The 21,078-nt window shown below is 36.7% G+C and overlaps 2 protein-coding genes across 5 annotated transcripts; both read right to left on the bottom strand.

The window, feature by feature from the left end:
• Positions 1 to 4,497: 4,497 nt before the first annotated feature.
• On the bottom strand, positions 4,498 to 10,458 carry LOC128007958 (ruvB-like 2). 2 transcript variants are annotated; one of them, XM_052592846.1, is made up of 15 exons: positions 10,354 to 10,456; positions 9,613 to 9,667; positions 9,474 to 9,529; positions 9,217 to 9,358; positions 8,906 to 9,035; positions 8,445 to 8,511; positions 7,905 to 8,011; positions 7,351 to 7,444; positions 7,026 to 7,149; positions 6,794 to 6,888; positions 6,001 to 6,119; positions 5,796 to 5,915; positions 5,568 to 5,697; positions 5,358 to 5,472; positions 4,498 to 4,782 (listed from the first exon to the last, which is right to left on the bottom strand). In XM_052592846.1, the coding sequence occupies exons 1-15, from the start codon at positions 10,363 to 10,365 to the stop codon at positions 4,757 to 4,759; spliced, it is 1,392 nt and encodes a 463-aa protein (XP_052448806.1). In that variant the 5' UTR covers positions 10,366 to 10,456; the 3' UTR covers positions 4,498 to 4,756. The 2 variants fall into 2 exon arrangements, with proteins under 2 accessions (XP_052448806.1, XP_052448805.1); XM_052592845.1 differs by having other exon boundaries at positions 4,498 to 5,472; positions 10,354 to 10,458.
• Positions 10,459 to 11,374: 916 nt separating this feature from the next.
• Positions 11,375 to 20,717, bottom strand: LOC128007921 (tripartite motif-containing protein 16-like). 3 transcript variants are annotated; one of them, XM_052592843.1, is made up of 8 exons: positions 16,861 to 20,716; positions 16,163 to 16,258; positions 15,703 to 15,936; positions 15,354 to 15,513; positions 15,062 to 15,118; positions 14,174 to 14,239; positions 13,092 to 13,181; positions 12,374 to 12,523 (listed from the first exon to the last, which is right to left on the bottom strand). In XM_052592843.1, exons 1-7 carry the CDS (start codon positions 17,437 to 17,439, stop codon positions 13,123 to 13,125), a joined length of 1,251 nt encoding a protein of 416 aa, XP_052448803.1. In that variant the 5' UTR covers positions 17,440 to 20,716; the 3' UTR covers positions 12,374 to 12,523; positions 13,092 to 13,122. The 3 variants fall into 3 exon arrangements, with proteins under 3 accessions (XP_052448802.1, XP_052448803.1, XP_052448804.1); XM_052592844.1 differs by having other exon boundaries at positions 12,375 to 12,523; positions 13,096 to 13,181; XM_052592842.1 differs by lacking the exon at positions 13,092 to 13,181 and having other exon boundaries at positions 11,375 to 12,523; positions 16,861 to 20,717.
• Between the last annotated feature and the right edge of the window lie 361 nt (positions 20,718 to 21,078).

The following is a 21,078-nucleotide window of genomic DNA, read 5'->3' on the forward strand; positions in this document are numbered from 1 at the left end:
GTCAATTTTAGAGTCCATTAAAATTTTATTTTTATTCAAACATCATACACACAAAGGGACGTTTTCACAGTTACGTAAATGTAATATCTACAAAAGAGATGCACAGTCCTGTGATGTGCTCCAAACAGATTCCCACACTAAGTGGCTAAATCACAGTTTTATCTGAACCACAGCAGAAACATTCGGTTTACTTTTCCCTGCTAAATATAACACGCCAAGCTGTGTGCGAGCATGAATGAAGCTCAAACATCGCAACTCCCGAGGGGACGATCACAGGCACACACCCGGATGTTTCAGTATCTGCCAGTCTTGGTGTCCGTGTGTGTGAATGGTTTGCTATACAGCAGAGAGTGTATTTGTTTGAACAGCACACATGTGTAGAAGTACCTTTTGGAGATGACAGCATCGAAACATAGCAAGCAGCCAGCATGAAGAGAGAGCAGAGCGAGACTGTGAAGCCAGACAGAGAAAACAGCACAAATAACAGGCGGCAGGTGCTGTACTAAAGACAAAAAAGAGAAAGAGACCCTCACAGATGCAGTGAGAGGAAAAATGATCTCTGCGTACTTGCCACAAATAAAGTACCGTTTTTTCCGGACTATTAGTCGCACTTTTTTTCATAATTTGGCTGGTCCTGCGACTTATAGTCAGGTGAGACTTATCAAAATTAATTTAACATGAACCAAGAGAAATTAACCAATAGAAAACATTACCGTCTCCAGCCGCGAGAGCGCTCTATGTTGCTCACTCACTGCTCCTGTAGTCTACCACTGAAATTATAGAGCGCCCTCTCGTGGCTGTAGACGGTAATGTTTTCTCTTGGTTCTTGGTTCTAAATAAATGCGACTTATAGTCCAGTGCAACTTATATATGTTTTTTTTCTCGTCATGACGTATTTTTGTACTGATGCGACTTATACTCAGGTGCGACTTATAGTCCGAGAAATGTCCAAATAATCCAACATTATATAAAAAAATACAACTTTAAGTGATATCTATTTTTTTCAGACTCAGGGCATGTCCATATAAACCTTCAGTGGAGTGTTCTGGGAAGTTGCTTGGACATCGCTTTGCAGTTTCTATGGCATTCAAAGTGTTTTTGGCATATTGATATGCTGTTGTCCGGGTGTCCTGTTTCTCAGGTAGGTTTACTTTGAGGTAGCCCAAGTCAAGTCTCTAAGGCTTAGATTTCCTTTATCAGTCTAAATCAGTGGGTTTTATTGCAAGTTTTATTTCTGAATACCAGATGCGTCAGATCTCTCCCTCTCCTTATTAAGCCACATAAATTGAGGCAATATTCATATCTTTAGCACTAGCTGTTAAGTATGGATCACATTTCAAAAGTTTAAAACTTGGGACAGAGGTTCGTTCATACCACTAAACCAGTCTGTACACTCTAGCAAGAACCACTAATTAGAAGAGAAGGTAAAGAACAGCGAGGAGACGGAGGGAGAACAGGGTGTGCTCAGTGAAGACGGATGCTGCAGTTCCCAGAGCGTTATGAAGATGCCTGTTTCTAGGGAGAGAAGATGATCTTAGCTGCTTAACACATCACAGAAACTGCAGCACACCGTCCTTAGGGAGTTCTCCCTTCTTATACTCATCTGAAATACAGAAAAAAAAAACAGCATTAAACATCCTTATGCAAGATATGGGGTCAAGCTGCCAATGAAGAGGGCATGTGGTGGTTTATCAGTGATTATGTCAGGATGACCCGCGCAGACTGTTGCAATCTGTCAGGGTTTGAATGTTCAATCGCTGAGCGAAAGCACTCGCTGGTACCCCACAAAACACACAGATGGACCACGGTAAAGAACAGATTGCTTCATACCTTACAGTCCTCAAATCTAGCAACACACACAGCATTGCATAACACGCATCCCAGCACTAAGGCTTGAGTATTTACACTTGGTCATTTCATGCATTTTCACTGATCAGACTGATGTTTGAATAGAAGATGCATGGAAGGAGTCAAAGCCAAATCAATTCTACAAGAGGTGACGAAAACATTCAACAGAAAATGTTGTTGCTCAGTACTGACATCATGTAGTAAATTGTTGTATTTGCAGAGAGAATGAGAATGGATTTATATCCATTTTGCAGAGACATTTTTGTTGCAGATCTAAATGGAATGGCACCATTCAGACAGCAATCTGTTCAATCAAGTGTGAATATGCAAATAAGCCCTGATATTAAAATTCTGGCTGATGCAATATGGTCACTTGACAGTGATCAGCTTGGGTAAAATTAGAAAAAAAAAAAGTAATACCTCAAATACATATGAAATCAATCAAAAGTGACAGTGATGCTGATGTCATTACCACACTACTGCTGAAAATTCAGCTTTTCCATCACAGGAAAGAAAAAATAGATTTTAAAACAATTAAAATTAAAAAGTTATTTTAAAATTTAATTTCACAATACGGTCTCTCTCTCTCTCTCTATGCGTGTATGTGTATACTGTATATCTATCTGTCTATCTATCTATCTATCTATCTATCTATCTATCTATACATATTTATACACACACACACACACACACACACATATATATATATATATATATATATATATATATATATATATATATATAATATTTGAAACTACGTTTTATACTACTTTGTGTAAATGGATTAAAAATAAAACACTAACATCAGCCGCAGAGCTCCATTTCTCCACAGGATTCTCTATCGATTACGACCAGTTTTTATTTTATTTTATATACTCAAGTCATTTTCGATTTATCACCATTTCTGCTTTTGCATTATGTCTCCAGCAGACACTTCTGTGATGCTGCAGCAGAGGATGTTGGGAGTGCTGCCCACAGATATGCAGCAGGAGACTGAAAGGGATTTGTGGGATACAGATGACAGATTAATCCTCTCGAGTAAAAGGGGAGTTATGAATCATCACAGATATCTCAGGTAAGACGTCTAAGAGGGAGCAGTGAGGATCCTTTTTCCCCTTAATCTCTCATGAAAGTGATTTGTATTCCAATAATGCTCTCTTAAAGGGATTTTTCAGCGCACAAGGTAAAAAGTCTACAAAGAAGAAAAAGTGGGTCATGATTAGTCAACCTAAGATAGCAAAAAAATAGTTTTTTTCCCCCCTGGCCAGTCTACAACCTAAAATAATCACACAAGAAAAATTCCTCCGGTCCATTACTCTTAAGAAACAGTCAAGTGTCTCCTGAACAGAAGCGTCTGTCTAAACTTTCAGGGTTCGCACTGAAGTAACCGGACCTGGATTCAGTATAGTTTTCCAGCACTTTTCCTTCTCACTGCCATTTATCCTAGCACGTTAATGGGCGGTTTTGAATTACGACCTTATCTCTGGGATGTTGGAGAGGAACGGAGAACATATACAACCCTCTCAGACTCACAGACCTTTCCAATTTATATACCTTTGATTTAATCTTCTGCCCAGATTCATCCAGAGCTTCTTTGAGACGGCCGGCCAGCCAGTGGCGTCTACTCAATGTGTCTCCAAGGATTATCTCTTATGTTCTCTCCTCCATTTTAAAGCAGCCTGCTGCTTTGTTAGTCATGTATTTTAACAGGCAGACACCCTGTAAATGGAAGACTATGTTCACTCATGCGGCCTACGGAAACGTTGCTTTGTAACCTCAGACCTGATGAGGACTTTGTAAGGCCCTTTTGCTAAGATTACCCCAAAGAAAAGGTCCACAGTGCATATATTCATCCTACTGTGAATGAACTGGCTTTTCTTCTACTTGGTTAGCGAAGACCAAAAATCAAAACCTCTGGGTTTCTAAATCTCACTCTGGTTTTGTTAAGTACATACAATCCTTGCCAAATGCCATCTGTAAGTTTCAAATTAATAATGTATTGAATTAAACTTTCTGGTATACTGGTTAAAGTGGAAAAAACCTATATATATATATATATATATATATATATATATATATATACACACACACACACACACACACACACACACACATCTATCCACTGTCACTTTACAGAATATAGTGCTGCTCAATATTGATTAAATATCGCCACCTAGCCGAGTACTTGTAGTACTACAACTGATCAGCATCATAAGGAGAACAGTGCCTTATCAAAATAGAAGTTAATCGTGGCAGACTTGTTAACTAAACCAAAATCTAAAAATATTTAAAAATATTTTTGTAAATTGAAATAAAGCAGAAAGTAGATCAAAAATAAATGTTAGATTAAAAAGAAAAAAATTGAAATGCTGTTTTAGCAACTAATGTAATGTAACTAATTTAGCACATAATGAAATTGACAGAAAATCTTTAAAAAAAAAAGTGCTCCTCACATAAACATTAGGTTTGATTCATGAATACTGCTTAAGAATGTCAGTACTGTAGATTAATCACTCAATTAAGTAAATATATATCATAAGGAAGTAGATTTCATATACTGATTGTAGAATCTGTGTTGTAATCATCATCATCATTATCAGCGTTTTCTGGGTCATGATGATTTTAAATCACAGTGTCATTACAAAAGAATTCATGGTCAAATAGTTTTTATTTCATCTTTTGGTTGTCATGTTACACAGTCAAAAAATAATATTTTAAGAGAATTTTATTTCAATGCAAAACATATAAAATGTAACAATACCAAGTAGCAAATAAAGAAAAAGATGCCAAAGAAAAAACTTGATGCTTGAACACTCAACTGTCTGAACACATCTAAGGGAGGAGGTCATAAGAGTAAATGATCTTCACAGGAGCGACGAATGGAGACACCTCTTCATGTCCTCTTTCATTAGGAGGTCTCCATCTGAGAGGATTCTGAAGGAAGAAATGTAGAGAGAGGAAGATGTTTTAAATAACTTTTAAACCCTAAACATGTTAATAAGCAATAGAACTCAAAATTGTGCCTTTGTACTGAGCAGTAATTTGGCTGAGGGAATGAGGCTGAAATTGACTCCAGGTGTAAGAATGCTTTTACACAACAGCTCTACAAATGTAAAAAAAACTGTGTAAAAGTTGATATAAAGTAACTTTCATTTTAGATATAAAATGGCAATTTCGGAGACAATTTTTTTTTTTTTTTGTGGGTCCGCATGAAGACTGACAGTATGTCATGACCGCCACAAACATAGACAAGTGCTGTGAAAATCCCCAGTGCTGTTGGGCTATATATAGCAGCAATCTTTGAACACTGCTTGTCCAATTAAATAAGACAATAACTTAGAGTCATATAATATACTTTTTGTATAATGTACAGCTCTTGAAGTACCATAAAAGCATGTGCTTGCTGGAAAAAAAAGGCATTGTAAAGATATGACATATGTGCATGACTTCTGCGCCTTTGCTGTAAGACCCCTGGGAATCAGAGCATGAAATGCAGAGATGAATCTCACGTGTTTCATTGAAGAGGAAGGAGTCCTGGTACTCTTTCATGTATTGTGAGGATCTGGACTCATCCAGGAAGAGAGAGTAGACCCTCTTAATGTCCTCCACTTGGACTTCAGTGCCCTGTTAGAAATGAACAACCACAGTCAGTCTAAAAATGCTTGTTCAACGGTTTCTTTATTGGACTTCACTGGCTATGATATGTGAGTTGGCATTACCCGGCGTTTGCGGCACACCAGGCCTGCAGTACTGATGAGCTGGATGGCATAACGGAGTGAAGTCTCCTGTCCGATACGAGTTAAAACTGAGTGTGCTTCATCACTGAGCTCAACGTCTTCCTCCTCACAGCTGAAACAAAAACACATGTATGGTGAGAAGTGCCACAAAAAAATAAAAAAAAAAGACCTCACAAGACTACATATTATTTAATGTCAAAAACTTCTTACCGAATCTTCAGGATCTGTCTGGTCTCTTTCTCAGTGTAAGGAGTGGTTGCAATGATCAGCAGACGGTCAAGCATGTCTATGGGAATACCATGAGGACTCTGATAATTGGTGCCTCTGATACTGTTAAAACGAAACAACAGTGGATGAGGAGAAATGATCCATGTTAGCATGATGCTAGCTGTAGATGTTGTGTTTGTGTGTATACCGGGTGATGCCTCGGTTAGTGGCCATGATAAGTACAGGTGATAGATCACTCTCAAGAGCTCGATTCAGGAATGAAAAACATTCTATGTCCAACATGTGAACCTCATCTATGAAGAGAACCTGCAACCAGGAAAAAATATATATATTTCCATTGCAAACAAATACTCTATCTATTGCATGATTTAGATATAGGGTAACAAACTACAAGATGCATATAAGATGGCATAATATAAGGTATAATAATCTATAAAGATGTGTATGTGGAATACAGATATGTATATTTTTTCTTGGTAACATCCTGATTGTCAGTTTAAAATCTTGTGGCATTATAGCCCTTTTTAGATCATTTTTACATAAAAAAAAGATTCACATTTAATGAAAAATTATAATTTTGAAATACTTAGAGACATGCTAATTATTATTTGTATGCTATAAGGAATTGCTTTAATGTTTATTTTTTTATTTTTGAGAAGAACACAGTTGTTATAGATATGGATACAAAAACAGAAAGGCAAGAAAGATTTTTATGCACTTTTATGTGTTATGTATTCTTTAAAAAAAGGTTTTCTATACAAACATTTTATTGAATCATAACATTGCTTAAAAAAAAAAGTTATAAAAAAAAAAAAAAAAAAGGAGTTAATTTAAAGTCACTGCACTCTTATTTAAATAAATAAATAATTGGCCGGAAGGTTTTCAAGAGGAAAAAAAGCCACTTTCTGTTTATGGAGTGGCTTCCTCGTCTTTGAACACCTTTTCTTTGAACACTTCTCTTATCTGACTGTGCGTCTTACCCCAGGAATGATCTCAGCTTTGCCTTCCTCTCTCCACTCAGACACTTTAGCATTGATCTGTTCTCGAACCTCTGACTTAATCTCTCCTGTGTCGCCTGCAGAACAGACAATCAATCATCAACTACAGCAAACACAAACATCTACGGAGAATTACTTTCATTCTGAAAAATGAATCAAGGATTAGTTTCACTGAGCATGTCATTATCTAGTAAGCTGCAAGAGCGTGACAAACCTGAAAATAAGGCCAGGAACCCCTGAGTGCGGCTGTTGATGACATCAATTTCATGGAGAGAGACCGTGTGAACAACCTCCTTCCGTTTCTGCAGTTCTCCCTCTGGACATTGCACAAACTGAGTCTGAAATAAACAGCAAAAACAGTATATATATATATATATATATATATATATATATATATATATATATATATATATATATATATATATATATATATATACACACACACATATATAAACTAATTCTCTCAGGGAAGAGTGAGAGTATCTCTCATCATTGATTGATGGATTCATTCATTTCACAGACGAAGAGAGAATGTCTACCTGTGCTCCCATGGCGTCGTAATCTCTTGCACGAGTAAATGACCGTCCCAGTTTGCTAATCTTTCCTGTGGCTTTATCAATGGTGATCACATCTCTGCAGAATATGAAATATTATAATAATGCATCATCCTTGAATTATTTCATCACTCACTGGAAAATAATGTGGTTTGGCTTAAACCTTTTTATGACTTGCATTTACTCTCATTCTCTCTTTAATGGTTTTATATATATGTGTGTGTGTGTGTGTGTGTGTGTGTGTGTGTGTGTGTGTGTGTCTGCGTGCGTGCGTGCGTGTAAAGCAAATACACCATCCTTAAGATGAATAATATTTTATCAACAATATGTTTAAAATCAATAGTAATAATGCAACTTAAAGGCTCATTACTAGAGTTCAGATTTCAGCCAAGCTCATCAAATGTTTCAGGCATTCAGTTCAGTTGTTTCAGACATGATTAACAAATTTAGTGGCAGAAGTCAGACTGATCCATTTGTTTTATACATAGAAGTGGATTGCATATCCTGTATGTGCATCCTGTACTGTATAATCTACCCACCCAGCTTGTACTCTCTCTTTACTGAGGCTCTCAATCATCTTGGTCCCCAGATCATAGATGGTTTCCATCTCTGTCGTCTTCAGCGTAAGCTTCCCCACTTTTGCACCCTTGATTCAAATACAGGAGAGAGAGGAAGTGGTTCATGTCTAACGGAGTTCACTTAGGGACATCTCCTAGCTTCATATTGAGCACTATTTTGGGACCGGAGTCCTACATTCAACCTATCAATATATCTGAAAACTCATTTCTCACTTTCATAATAACGAAAAGTTAATCTCCCAATGAAGAATGATAAATATCTTTAATAATGCTTTTCAGCCAAATAGATGTATTGAACTTTTGGAAAGTGTACTGTGACAAATTTTCTTATTTACTTCAGCTTTATGTCAAATGTTAAAATAACCATGAAATAAAAACTGACAATTCGTCTTTTGAATACTGCAGTGTTTCTTATTAATAGTCTACACGCATCATTTCTGATGCCATAAGAACAATTATAAAACAGAGAAGTTAATTTAGTGAATCTGGTCAGAGACTTACAGTTCCTGTAGCTGGTCTGTCAATCTGAATCTCTACCACCTCTCCTTCAATGATTTCAGTCTCCTCTCTGCCAGACAACAAACACACAACATGAGCAGTCATGCTATAATCTATGAAATATGATGTTAATTAAAACAATTTAATTATTTAAAAAAAGTGTAATGAATCCATAAAAACACATTAAAGGAAGTTTACAGAAAAATTTATTTTATCTTGACATATTTTGATTATGGCTATTTCCCATACAATAAAAGTAAACTATGAAGATAAGTACATGAGTAAACTATTCTTTAAAATCCACAATCAGCAGATCATTTAATCTAAGACAGCCTACTTACTACCCCCATTCTTTGACAGATCATAACGTCAAAGTGACAATAAGCATATTACTTTTTGGAGCTTATTAATTGTTCTTAATCTAAGACTTCGTGCTGCTTCACACTTCAACTGGCCTCACTCACTTGATCCGGACTCCTATGGCTTTGCGGAAGGCCTGGCTCAGAGCTTCAGTCTTGCTCATCTCCAGAGAGAAAATCTCACTCCCAGCCATAGCAGTGAAAGGGGTGTCAGGCCCGAGAGACTGGGCAAGACCTGTACAACAAACACAACTCACTGGTCACTTCACGATGGCTCTGCAATTTAACTGTGTTTGATGCACACCATTAATGTGAGTGTGTTCAGCTCAATCTCAAGTGCAGTTTATTAAATGGCGTGAATTAATTCTATGTTTTCAAATGATAATTAATCATGGAATATATATGCAAAAACACACCCATAGCAATAGCGGTCTTGCCCGTCCCAGGTTGGCCAGCAATGAGGACAGCACGACCAGCAATCTGACCATCTTTGATCATCTCAAGGATCAGCCCGGCTGCCCTTCGAGATGCCAGCTGCCCCACCATCCCCTGAGACACCTGGGGAGACAGAGGTTCATGGCTCATCATTACTACGTTGTTTTGTACTAAACAAACACAGATCAATATTTAAACCAATGATATGTGTGTCAAGTCATTAAATACTGCATATTACCTGCCGTGCCTCCAAGGCATCATCCAAACCCAGCCCACGAATGTGAGAGTGTGCACCTGTGAGAGAAATCATGATAGATAGATAAATAGATAGATTCTTGCGTTTTATTGTTATTTTGGGTTATTATTTAGTTTCTCACCAATCCTCTCAATTCGAGTGATGTCTCGCACCTCCGGAACTTTCGTGGTTGCAACCTTTCATAAATAAATATATAATTATAAAGTGTAAAATTATGTATAATGTGAGTGTGAAAATTAAATATTTATCTGCGTTTTAATGTTTCGTAGTCATCTTTATGTAATTTGATAAATTAACAGCCGTTAAGCGAGTGCGTTGCCATAGTGACATACGAGCGCAACACAGATTGTTTAGCAATTTAGCAAAGCCACAGAAATGTGTAACGTTAACGGTAAACTGTAAAATGCGGGAGCGTAATTTTACTTCCGTGATGAAAATGTGTTGCAAATGTGCTAATAATGCAGTTTACCTAGGGGAATTTCATATTCCCAATAAAAACACTGACATGCAGGCTAAACATCACAAACACAAGCTATGGTTTTAGGCTAACCTTAGTTAAAGGACCATTAATAAACAGATTCTCAATCTACGAATATCTGGATGTTAGCCATTTTCATGAACGGACCTCAGAATCTCAAAATTCTGAATTAAAATTGAATTATTGTTGTAATAAATTGAGTCACATGTGCTAAAAGAGGCACGCAGCTCACAGACGTGTTTAATGTTTCTCACAAAACTTTTCAAGGCTGTACAGACAGCACACATTAGTGGCAAATACATATATTATTTTGCATACAACCTGCGAGAATCGTATATTTGTCAGTAATCCCGAAATAAGATGCTAAATAAGATTTAACGTTACCTGCGCTGCCATGTTCCCTCTCGTGATACGGTCGTGTGTCTGTCTGATGAATAAGCGCGCAGTGGAAATCCGTCCGGGTGGAACACGTGACCTCGATTCTGAGTTCTGGATTAAACATCTGCAATCAGTTGTGTCATCGTGGTAAAACTCGCTTGTGATAACCAGGGCAGGATTAAGGGGGCCGGGCCCCCCTAGGCATTAGTTTATGTTTGAGCCCTGTACCTGTGCACTACAAATGCCCTGAAATTGAACATCATGAAGCAACACAAAATACACAAAAATGTAAATGCTCTGAGGTTCATATATAGTACAAATCATATTTCTAGCATAGTCGAAGTTTAGGTGTAATATTAAATAGTCATTATTATACAGTAAACAGTTAACAGTAAATAAAGCCAGATATGTATTAGTCTTATAAAAATGTATAGTCATAGCCTATATGTGTCATCTTATGTCATATTCTTAAATGCAACCAATAAATTCAATCCAAATATAAAGACACTTTGGCTATTGACAATCCATTAATGTTCATATATATTCTGCATGAATTATGTTCAGTTTAAATATAACTTGTGCTAAACTTGGTTGCATCAGTGTGAATGGATTGAAAATAATAATCCAGTCAGTAATGCATAGACTTGTATGGTTGTCTGCTTTATTTATTCATTCACTTTTCTTCAGCATGAGCATTTATTAATTTTTGACTGTCTATATTACAACTGTACAAATTGTTATTATTTCAAATTTCATTCGAAGTACAAATCTACTTTAAAAATGTAGTATTTGATGAAAAATAAATGTGTGAATTTTTTTTATAGTTTAATCATAAATGTAAAAATCTAAATTAAAACTTAAACTTAAAGTGTGATTTTTGTAACCACTGAGAAAACATGGTAGCAGGGAGAGTAAAAATCTGAACTGCAAAATATATTGTAAAGCAATGCTTTCTTTCTTTCTTTCTTTCTTTTCTGCTGAAACTAACACAACGCTAATCAGTAGAAAAATATGAGTGCAAAGGAAATAAATCAGTAAAGTTTTATTTGTTCAAAATTGCCCCATTGTTGAGTCAGATGTGATTACAACCAGTAGAGGTCACTCTCGCAATATGTCTGAAGTCACATCTTTTTAATACTCTAAACTGTGATTCAGCTCTTATTTTTCCCCAATTTGTTAAATAAATAATTTTATTATTTTATTATGTGATCATTAATGCAAACAAAATGACCCACATAAATCAAACTTAAGATATACTGTAAAAAACTTTTGTGGCCTCTGCTTAACCTTCATATTAATCAAAAAGTATAATCACACAGATGGAAACAACATTACATTGAAGATATTAGACTTTTTGTAAGGTCTGTATTCTTTGAAAATGAGCTAAACATTTTTTCACAATTTATTTAAATATTTTTATATAATTCTTTGTAACTTCTTTAACATTTTTGCAAATTTGTAAAAAGTAGTTTTTTTTATACTGTATAAACATAGTTGGTATATCAAAGTTTAAAACTTTCAGTTTAAATGCACTAACTGTAATCAGCTTCACCAGAAGTCATTCATAAAAAAGTAAAAATAAAAATAGAAAATACAAATTTTAAAAACCTGGTAGTAATGCCCTCATATCCCCTGTCCGGTTTAATCATTTACAATTGAGAAATAGTGATAGAAGACTCATACCAGACCCAGAAGCCAGGATATACAGGCTCACTGAAAGAGGCTTTAAACTGATGAATAAGTGACATGGACTCAGACACAGTGTAAAATGAAAGAGTGCCTCCTGCACAGTCCAGAAACACCCCGATACGGGAAGAGTAGGGTGTGTTAATCTCAACCTGGTCTTTATTGTGTCGAGCTGAGTAGCTGGAGTCAGAGCAGAAGAGACTCCAGGACTTGCGGTTGTAGCCAATACGAGCTGAGTCTCCGTAACCCGTTCTCTTGATACCTTTAAAAGTGACACCAATTGAGGCTCCCTCCCCGCTCCACTCCACCTCCCAGTAGTAGGCACCTCCTGAAAGAGCCTCTTTACACAAGACCTGGGGCAGGCAGTCAAATCTCTGGTTACTGTCATTATAAGCCTGAGGGTCTCTCTTTAGTGCTGCTTTCCGGTTGTTTCGGGAGAGGTATAACTGTCTGTATGCTGTGTTGGGGTCCAGTGTAAGCTTGCAGGCATCTATAAAATAAACATGATAAACAAGAGTTGATCAGGACTGGTGAATTTAAACTTTTGTGTGAATGTGCAAAGTCAAACGGGGAGGGGAAGTTATGACGACAATGGGAATCTCTGCCCACTTTGCATGCAAGTATCTTAATCAATGTACATATGCTGCATTTTGGATGCTTTAAAGGCTAGAATTTTCTTTGAGACTGGATAAAGTAAGTGCAACAAGAGATTTTGTGTGCATCAAAATGCTGATGTGCATGGGTCAAGTTAATACACACAAGACCACACAAGTTTTATGAGACAATTATTAATTGAAAAATGTAAAATCAAAAGTTAGTCTACAGAGCAACCATTCCACATCTGTAGTGTCTACGTTTAATTAAAAGAAACACAAAATAATACATTATACAAAATAATGACAAGACCGACACCATTGTATATTTATTTTAGGCAATAGGATTTCTGATCTTGGAACAGTTTTGCAAATTAGGGTTTCCAAATAAGAACAGATTAGAGCAAATCTGATCCTAGATCGGCATTCCTAATGTATGGTGCAACATGCATGTGGATAAATCACCTGCCTAGTGGTTGAGTCTGCACATTGGCTCTCAGAGCTGGTTGGACATTTGGAGGTGCTTTCTGCCAGAGGTGTGTGAACGTCTCTGATCTAGAGGGCCAAGAGTGTCGATACATATTTAAGACACCCTATATATTTGTGTATGTACTGTATATATTGTATGTACTGTATATACACCCATAATTATTAACTGTCTTCTGACTTACACCACCATTCAAAAGTTTCGGATCTGTAAGATGTTTTTGAAAGAAGTTTCTTATGCTCATAAAGGTGACTTTTATTTGCTTTTATTTAAAGGTTACTTTTATTAACAGTTTTCTACTTTAAATATTTTTAAATGTAACTTGTTTCTTTTTTAGCATCATTACTCCAGTCTTCAGTGTCACATGATCCTTCAGAAGTCATTCTAATATGCTGATTTGCTGTTCAAGAAACATTCTAACTATTAAAATAAAGTAGAATTATTATAATTGTTATTAATTAATTATTATTAGGTTAAAAACTATAACTGTGGAAACCATGATACTTTTCTTAAGGATCCTTTGATTACTAAAAAGATCAGTAGAACAGCATTTATTTTAAATATAAATCTTTTGTAACATTTTAATGGACTTTACTGTCACTTCTGATCAATGGAATAATTAAATCTTTAAAAAAAAAATCTCTTTGACTCCGAATTTTCACCGGTAGTGTATGTAGATTGTTTGTGTCCTCTTAAAGACCACAATGCTCTTAGAAGAGAAGACAAAATGTCTAAAGGATTGCAGTTATCATGAATCAGCCATACACCCCCTCACTAAGTTTACGCCTGTTCTTACAGTTTGCTTGGACACAAACTCAGTATGCAAGGAATGATGTTAGGCTACTCCCACTACAGTTTGACATTTAACAGGATGAATGTCAGCATGTTTTCATAGCACTTTATGGAAGCTTCTAAACATATAAAAATGTATATACTATTTTAATTAATCATCACCTGAGGTAGTCTTCTGTTGACCTTGAACATTATATCCAATGCTATCTCTACAACAATGCCCTCTGGTCTTGGGCATACAGGTAAAAAAGTAAAAAATAAAACTTACACTGGAGGAACTCATCTCTTGTCCGGGGAGTGTTGCTGGGACTCTTGTACATGTCAACATCATCAGCTAGAAACACAATAAAAAGAGGGTTTTGTGTTAGAATGATGTCAAACTTTAATCTGATCTTCTACAGCATATAGATTATATTATTGACAAAAAGGAAGGACCTCTAGGTACTTTCTACATGGTACTTTAGGTACTTTCATGTTAAAGGTGAGAATAAATACACTACCGCTCTAAAAAAATTTTTTTTTTAAATTTTATTTTTTTATACTTATATTCAGTAAAGATGCTAAACAAAAGTGACAGATTAGAGTTTCAAATCATTTAATCATTTTTTTTTTTATCACAATTAGAACAAAACTATTCACCAGCACTACTATTTCAACATTGATAATAATAGGAAATGTATGAACTTTGCTATCACGGAATTAAATTACATTGTGATATATATATATATATATATATATATATATATATATATATATATATATATATATATATATATATATATATATATATATATATATATATATATATATAATATTTCTAAATAATATTTCACAATATTACTGTTTTTACCATATTTTTTAATCAAATAAATGGAGCCTTGGTAAGCATAAACATTAAGAAATGTTACAGACCCAGACTTTTAAATGGTAGTTTAACTGAAGGCCAAAATTAAACATTTGTGATTTATATAGAAGAGATCAGCTAATAAATATGTATTTTAAAGTGATGTCAGTCTTAAGATCATTGCTTAGCAGCAGACCAACAATTTCTTGGAGCAAGACACTGGCTTTTCACAAATACCGTTCCAAAATTCCAGTGTATTTTGCACAAAGCAAACAGCAGGACAGCTAGGGTTTCCCATTTTCATTAACTTACACTTCATAGACCTTCTCTTCTTACGGTCGTCTAGCTGGCAGAATGGCATTTTGTTCACTGGAAGAGAGAATTGAGAGTTGTGAAGCTATGAGTTTAATGGTTACGAAGAACCCCCCAAAAAACAAGAGAAACTGTGATTTATTTTCTCATTCTCATGGAACAAAAAGAGCATTTGAAAATTGGAATAAGGCAGTGGATAATAAAACAAGCCTGCATGTCTACGAAAAATTGTAGGTACTAATTACATTGGATTCTATGTTAGACAAAAGTATCCTGTCATACTGGACCATACCTGTCTTTGCCACCTTGACCAGCTCTTCATTGCTGAACTCATTTAGATGTTGTTTCATCTCAGAGACGGTTTTGGTAACAGTGCCAAAGGAAAAGTAAGGGTTCACGGTAACAGAGGGCAGCTCCTCGGCATCAGTCTGGGCAATCAGCATATGGTAACTCTGTGATAAAAACAGAACAAACCTTAGTCTTATTTATCTCCACACTAGATTGCCCTGCACACTTATTTTCTCACATACTGATGGCTCTAGAGGAACCAAATTATTTACACTGTATTTCATGCACGCAATCCATCCTGCATGGAATGATGCTAAAATCTATCAAATCTATCCACACTGATTCTCAGTCACCTGGATGAAATGGATATGGTCCTCAGTGCGAGAGAGTTGTGTCAGCTCATTGTCTCTCCTCTTCAGGTCAGCAATTTCATGGCCCAGACGCTCCATGTGGCCTTCAGCAGTGTTAAGTGCAGCCTTCTTGTTGGTTGAGATGAGTTTGGTCATTTCCTGTTGCATTCTTTCAATGGAATGAAGCATGTCACCAAACATCTTTTCACTCTCCTGCAAGGCCCGTTGTGCTGAACTCTAAAGGAACAATTATGATCAGTGTTCTATTTCTAACTCCGCTTCATTTTCTTTCTAAGAAATTACACACATCTGTTTGCAAAACATTCCTGCTTCTTTCCGAGTAAGAATTGGTCACACCAGAGCAGACCAAGAATTAATGTTGATCGTGTATTTTTTATTTGCATTATACAAAATATATTGTTTACCTTTATGATTAAATTACATATTCACTGTCCAGCCATACCTTGAGTGCATCCACAGCCTGTTTTAACTCTTCCATTTGCTTCACTCTGTCATGGATCTTTTCCTGAATCTCAGCTTGGGTGGCGCCCAACCGTTGCTATGAACAATTAAAAATAACACATTCATGACAATGAGATGGCAGGGTAATGTAATGACAGGAATGTTGTAAGCACAGCATCCTTCCACACCACAGCCACTTTCACATGACAATGCAGTCACTTTTGGATACTCTTTGTCCACCTAATATGAACCATTCTCATCATTTTAAAGCAGTTCATTAGTTTCTTTATCACTTCTATTATTACTAATGTTAACTGAAAATATCGCTTCATTCTTTCACAATGAAACCCAACTTTGGCTATAATGCGAGTTATTGTGCAATAACATGAGTAGAACAATTGTGTTTTCTTTACTGCTAATAATGACACCCTTCCTCACCAATACGTTTCCTTGTCTTTGGGTGGAGATCCCTCACTGGCCATGTTTGTTTTAGAAGGGTTGGCTACTCTTATACTCAGTCTAGCATATCCAGCATACTGAGAATGATATTTTTTTGCAAGAATAGGTGCACTGTTGCATACAAGAGGTGACTGGTTGAACGGTCTTTCATAATGTTACTTCTGCTGGCCATTATCACCATTTAATCTGTTGTCATAACATATTAACCAGTGTAATATAGGTAAAAATATGATCCCTTACCTGCATTTCCGACCTTTCCTGTTCAGCAGACACCATGTCGTGGCCCTTATGCTCTTTCACTGTACACAACACACAGATACACATCTGGTCTGTCCGGCAATAAAGCTCCAGACCTTTCTGGTGCTGCGGGCAAATCTGACGGTCAAGGTGTCCGATCTCATCGACCAACTTATGTCGTTTGAAGGTTGATGATTCGTAATGGGGCTTCAAGTGCTTCTCGCAGTAGGAAGCAAGACACATCAGACAAGACTTGACAGCTTTCAGCTTCTTCCCAATGCAGATGTCACAGCCCACATCCTGGGGTCCCGCATATTTGTAGTCAGGGGCCGGAGGGGCCGGTGGGAAAGAGTCTGAGTTTCTGAGGGATGACGATGAATGACGTGAGGACTGCAGGCGGCGTGGATTGGGTCTCTTGTTGTAGGTGACCCTGCACTGGGGACACATGTACTGTCCAGTGTGGTCTGCATGATCCCAATAGGTCTTGATACAGACAGAGCAGAAAATGTGACCGCATGGGATTGAAACAGGATCCCTGAGATCTTCCTTGCAGAGGTAACATAGGTCCTGGTCAAGCGACATGGTTAAATCCCCAAAGATCTCACAGAAGGAAAGGTACACTCGTGTGTAATACAGGAAAAGTGAGTGTAAAGTGCCACTACAGCATGTTATATAGACTGAACAGGGAGGGAGGCTAAACTGGTTATGCAGAAACCAGCAAATGAATGGGGGAGTGGCTGAGGCACAGGTGAAGACAGCGATTGAGAGAAAGAATAAACATGTATCATCACATGTCGGTGGAAATGATAACAATGAAGAAGAGAAGCATGAAATAAATGTATGATCTCAGGGCATAAAATTGTTGAGAGTTGCAAGACTCTAGAAAAAGCACTCTTACATCACATACACCCATCTTTGATGAAAAAAAGCTTGTCTTGTGACTACTGCATCTGGTGGTACGCGATGATTTCACAGTTTTAGGGGCCGCATGCTGGCAGAGACCTCAATGTTGGGTATAGTGCTCCACTGCAGAGGAGCTGCCATGATTGATGCATGCTTAGAGACCAAGTATAAATGGACTTTTGGCACACTCCAAACTGGAAGGTCATTTATTTGGAGGGAGGATAAGTATACTTTTTTTTTCCTCCTTGAAAGACTTTTGAGTAAGAAGAAAGTATTTTTGATATTAAGAGTCCTTTACCATCCAAATATCTGAATTGTGCATCGGTAGGTGAGAGCAGGAATGATTATAAAGTAGCATGAAGAGGGTTGTTATACTGTCCCTTTAATAGCTTAGACATTAGGCACAGGTTGAAACCGCCACATCCAACTAAAGTGAGTATCTGTGTACAGATATAAAAGGACAAATATAAATGTGAAAAGGAAAAACATTTTTTTTTTTTTGTTGCAATAACTAGATTTGCAATTTTTTCGTTTAAGGCTTGTTAAACCACTGAACTCATGCTATCTCAAAAGCAACAGACTTTTTAACCACCAGTCAATTTTTTTTTCTTTTTTTCTTTTTAAATCTACAATTGTCTGAGCAGGTGGGGTTGTTCTAACATTCAATTTTCCGATTTGTTCACCTTTTTAAGCATAATACCTTTTGAACCAAAAGCTAAAAATGACATAGGGTGGAGATGAGGTTGATGGTGGATATTCTAAAAATAACTGAACAAGAAATTTGATTAACAAAACAAATGCATGTAGAAAAGTTTACCTTCCTGTATAGGCAAGGTTGTTTCAGTAGCTTTCATGTACTTTCCAATTAATTTGAATTTTAGATAAAAGCTGCTTAAAACAAACTAAATTTGTAGCAGATAAACATGAGGAAATTATGTCAAAGTTTGAGATAATGTTGCAATTCATTAAATGATAAAAAAAAAATTAGGGAGCAAGAATAACAGTGTACTGATCTTTGCTAAGCTTTTCAGATCATGCAAAACACATGCAACGCTCACGTTGAGTTATAGATGTTTGCAAAAAGTGAAAACCAACTAACACTACAAATGTTTTTAATTGTCTTCTGCAGAAAAGAATTGCACGATATTGAGTACATTTTTTATTTTACAGTAGCAGCTGTAACGGAAACAGCAGCTGCTGTGTCTTCCAGCAATACCCATTTTCCTGAGAATAGGCGTTTAGCCAAAAATGATGGAAATAAGTGTTTGTTTTAGATTAGCCTCTCTCATCTCTCTCAAGCATACATCCTTTGTACGACACAGTCCACAAAGCTCCAGGAATCTCTGTTGCAAAACAGGAAGTGGAAGTGAGTTTGCAGTGGCTCACATTCAGTGTGGTGAAAAGCTTATTAGAACATTTCTACTGGGACTGAACATCCACACCCATATTCCTCACCAAATCTGAGCCATTCCCTTTATTTGACCAATTCCAATCGTTTTGTAAAACAATATTTTACACTAACTTCCATTATACGTGTTGTTCTTGTTATAGAAATTGTACATATGCAAATGGACATTTAATCTCTGCCCATCTCAAACTAATACTCAAGATTTATTTTATAAGATGCGTGTCGGCTTGTATGTTTCAACAGCAAGAGCAAAAATGTTGCCAGGAATGCACCCAGACCTGATAAGTGAGATAACAGAGAGTCAAGAGAGGCCTGCAGAGGTGAAAGTTTCCACTGTTGGTGAAAATATCCAGACTTCAGCAGGACGTGTGGGAGAGTCTGCAGCCGATCTAATGACGTGTCTGACTCCAGATCATCAGCTAGGTTGTGTCAGTGGTCATACTGTGGTGTTAAGTCATAGTTTTAAAGGTCTTCAGATGATCAAAGTAGCTGATCAATTATTAACTTTATGACAGAGCTCACTTGCAGTCTTAAAATAAAACTTACGATGGGTCTATCTAATAGTAAATAGATAATATATATTTTTTTTATTTATATTCACCTTTATTTTTTTAGTATTGTAAATTGTAAATGTAATGTATGGAATTTAGTTTTCCTATAATATATCTCACAAAATAGCCAACAAAACCCTTGATTATAATGGTATGTTGTAGATGTTTTATAATTGGCTGATCTTGTCTTTCCTGATTGCTCTGTAACTGAAACTGCTCGTCATGCCAAAGTGACACATTTGTAGAAACGTGTTGACATGAGTGTATCGCAGTAATAGTGTGACTGTTTACCTTTGCCTGTCTCTCACATTTGTTGAGAAAGAGCTGCACGTTCAGCCTACTCGGACTATTATTTCACAAACCTTTTGTACATGAGCATAGTGATAAGAATGTTAAAGCAAGCAAAAGGAAAAAAGCAATATTTGGGCTTCAGACATAATTTCAGTTATTGTGTGCTAATATACAATCACTTACCCAGACATTCCTTCAGTCAAGCAAAGGAAAATTTATCAGTGTCAACAGTGCACTCACATGAAGCTAAATTACTATCGCTTTTAGCTCAAAGAATGCTGGTCTTCCTTTGTGCTTTTTGAGAATTTGTTCTGCACAGCCTGTTCAATTTTATCTGGCAATATGCCAGATGAGCAGCCAAACACATCCACCCCCCCACCCCAACCAAGACTCACAACAGTGACCATTGTTCATAGGAAACACTTGCAAATACCTTGTTTCCACGTACTCCATGCACTGACCAATCAGATGGACAGAGGCAAGCCCTTGGTTTTTACAATAACAACATGCTCCTATGAACACTCACCCTCCACACTTACTCTGTCATACTCCAACGGGCACACACCCCTTAATCAGGTAGTTTAATGAAACTTGTCTTTTGACCCTTAATAAACACAAGGAAACACGAGACCTCTGGCAGGCTTAGTCAAGTATGCAACTCCTTCAATAGGAAAAAGCTCCCTCGTGAACCAGCGGGAACTCAGCGGGTCAAGTATGAGGGTGTGGAGAACAATAAAGGTTGTGTTAAAGGAACTGATTTTTTTTGTGCTGTTTACAACATTTCCTCTCAGAGAACTATGAAGACCATGAGAACAATATGAGGACAGACAGTCCATGAATAGGCCTGTTCCTTCTTTTTAAAATCATTACTTCATGCTGCGTTTAGAGTAAACTGCAAAAACTGATGTCAGGTCTGCAATTAGAGGCATAAACTAGCATGCTAGCTTTTTGACTATGAGTTAATAAATAATCACAGCCTACACTATACCTTGCACTTTAACTTCTGATATCTACTCAACTCTGGGGAAAAGGGGAAGAGAAACTAGCTTATCAGAGGGCAGACCATAT

The sequence above is a fragment of the Carassius gibelio genome, chromosome A5 (genome assembly GCF_023724105.1).
Source record: "Carassius gibelio isolate Cgi1373 ecotype wild population from Czech Republic chromosome A5, carGib1.2-hapl.c, whole genome shotgun sequence".
NCBI lineage: Eukaryota > Metazoa > Chordata > Actinopteri > Cypriniformes > Cyprinidae > Carassius > Carassius gibelio.

What these genes read in the sequence shown, in the direction of transcription:
- LOC128007958 (XM_052592845.1), bottom strand. An exon ending in CACTCGAATTGAGAGGATTG is followed by an intron (nt 9,530 to 9,612) that starts GTGAGAAACTAA and finishes TTTCTCTCACAG; the next exon opens with GTGCACACTCTCACATTCGT. An exon ending in ATGCCTTGGAGGCACGGCAG is followed by an intron (nt 9,359 to 9,473) that starts GTAATATGCAGT and finishes CTGTCTCCCCAG; the next exon opens with GTGTCTCAGGGGATGGTGGG.
- LOC128007921 (XM_052592842.1), bottom strand. Translation starts at nt 17,439, where the DNA reads ATGTCGCTTGACCAGGACCTATGTTACCTCTGCAAGGAAGATCTCAGG. An exon ending in AGGAAAGGTCGGAAATGCAG is followed by an intron (nt 16,259 to 16,860) that starts GTAAGGGATCAT and finishes AATTGTTCATAG; the next exon opens with CAACGGTTGGGCGCCACCCA. An exon ending in GAAGAGAAGGTCTATGAAGT is followed by an intron (nt 14,240 to 15,061) that starts GTAAGTTAATGA and finishes TTGTGTTTCTAG; the next exon opens with CTGATGATGTTGACATGTAC.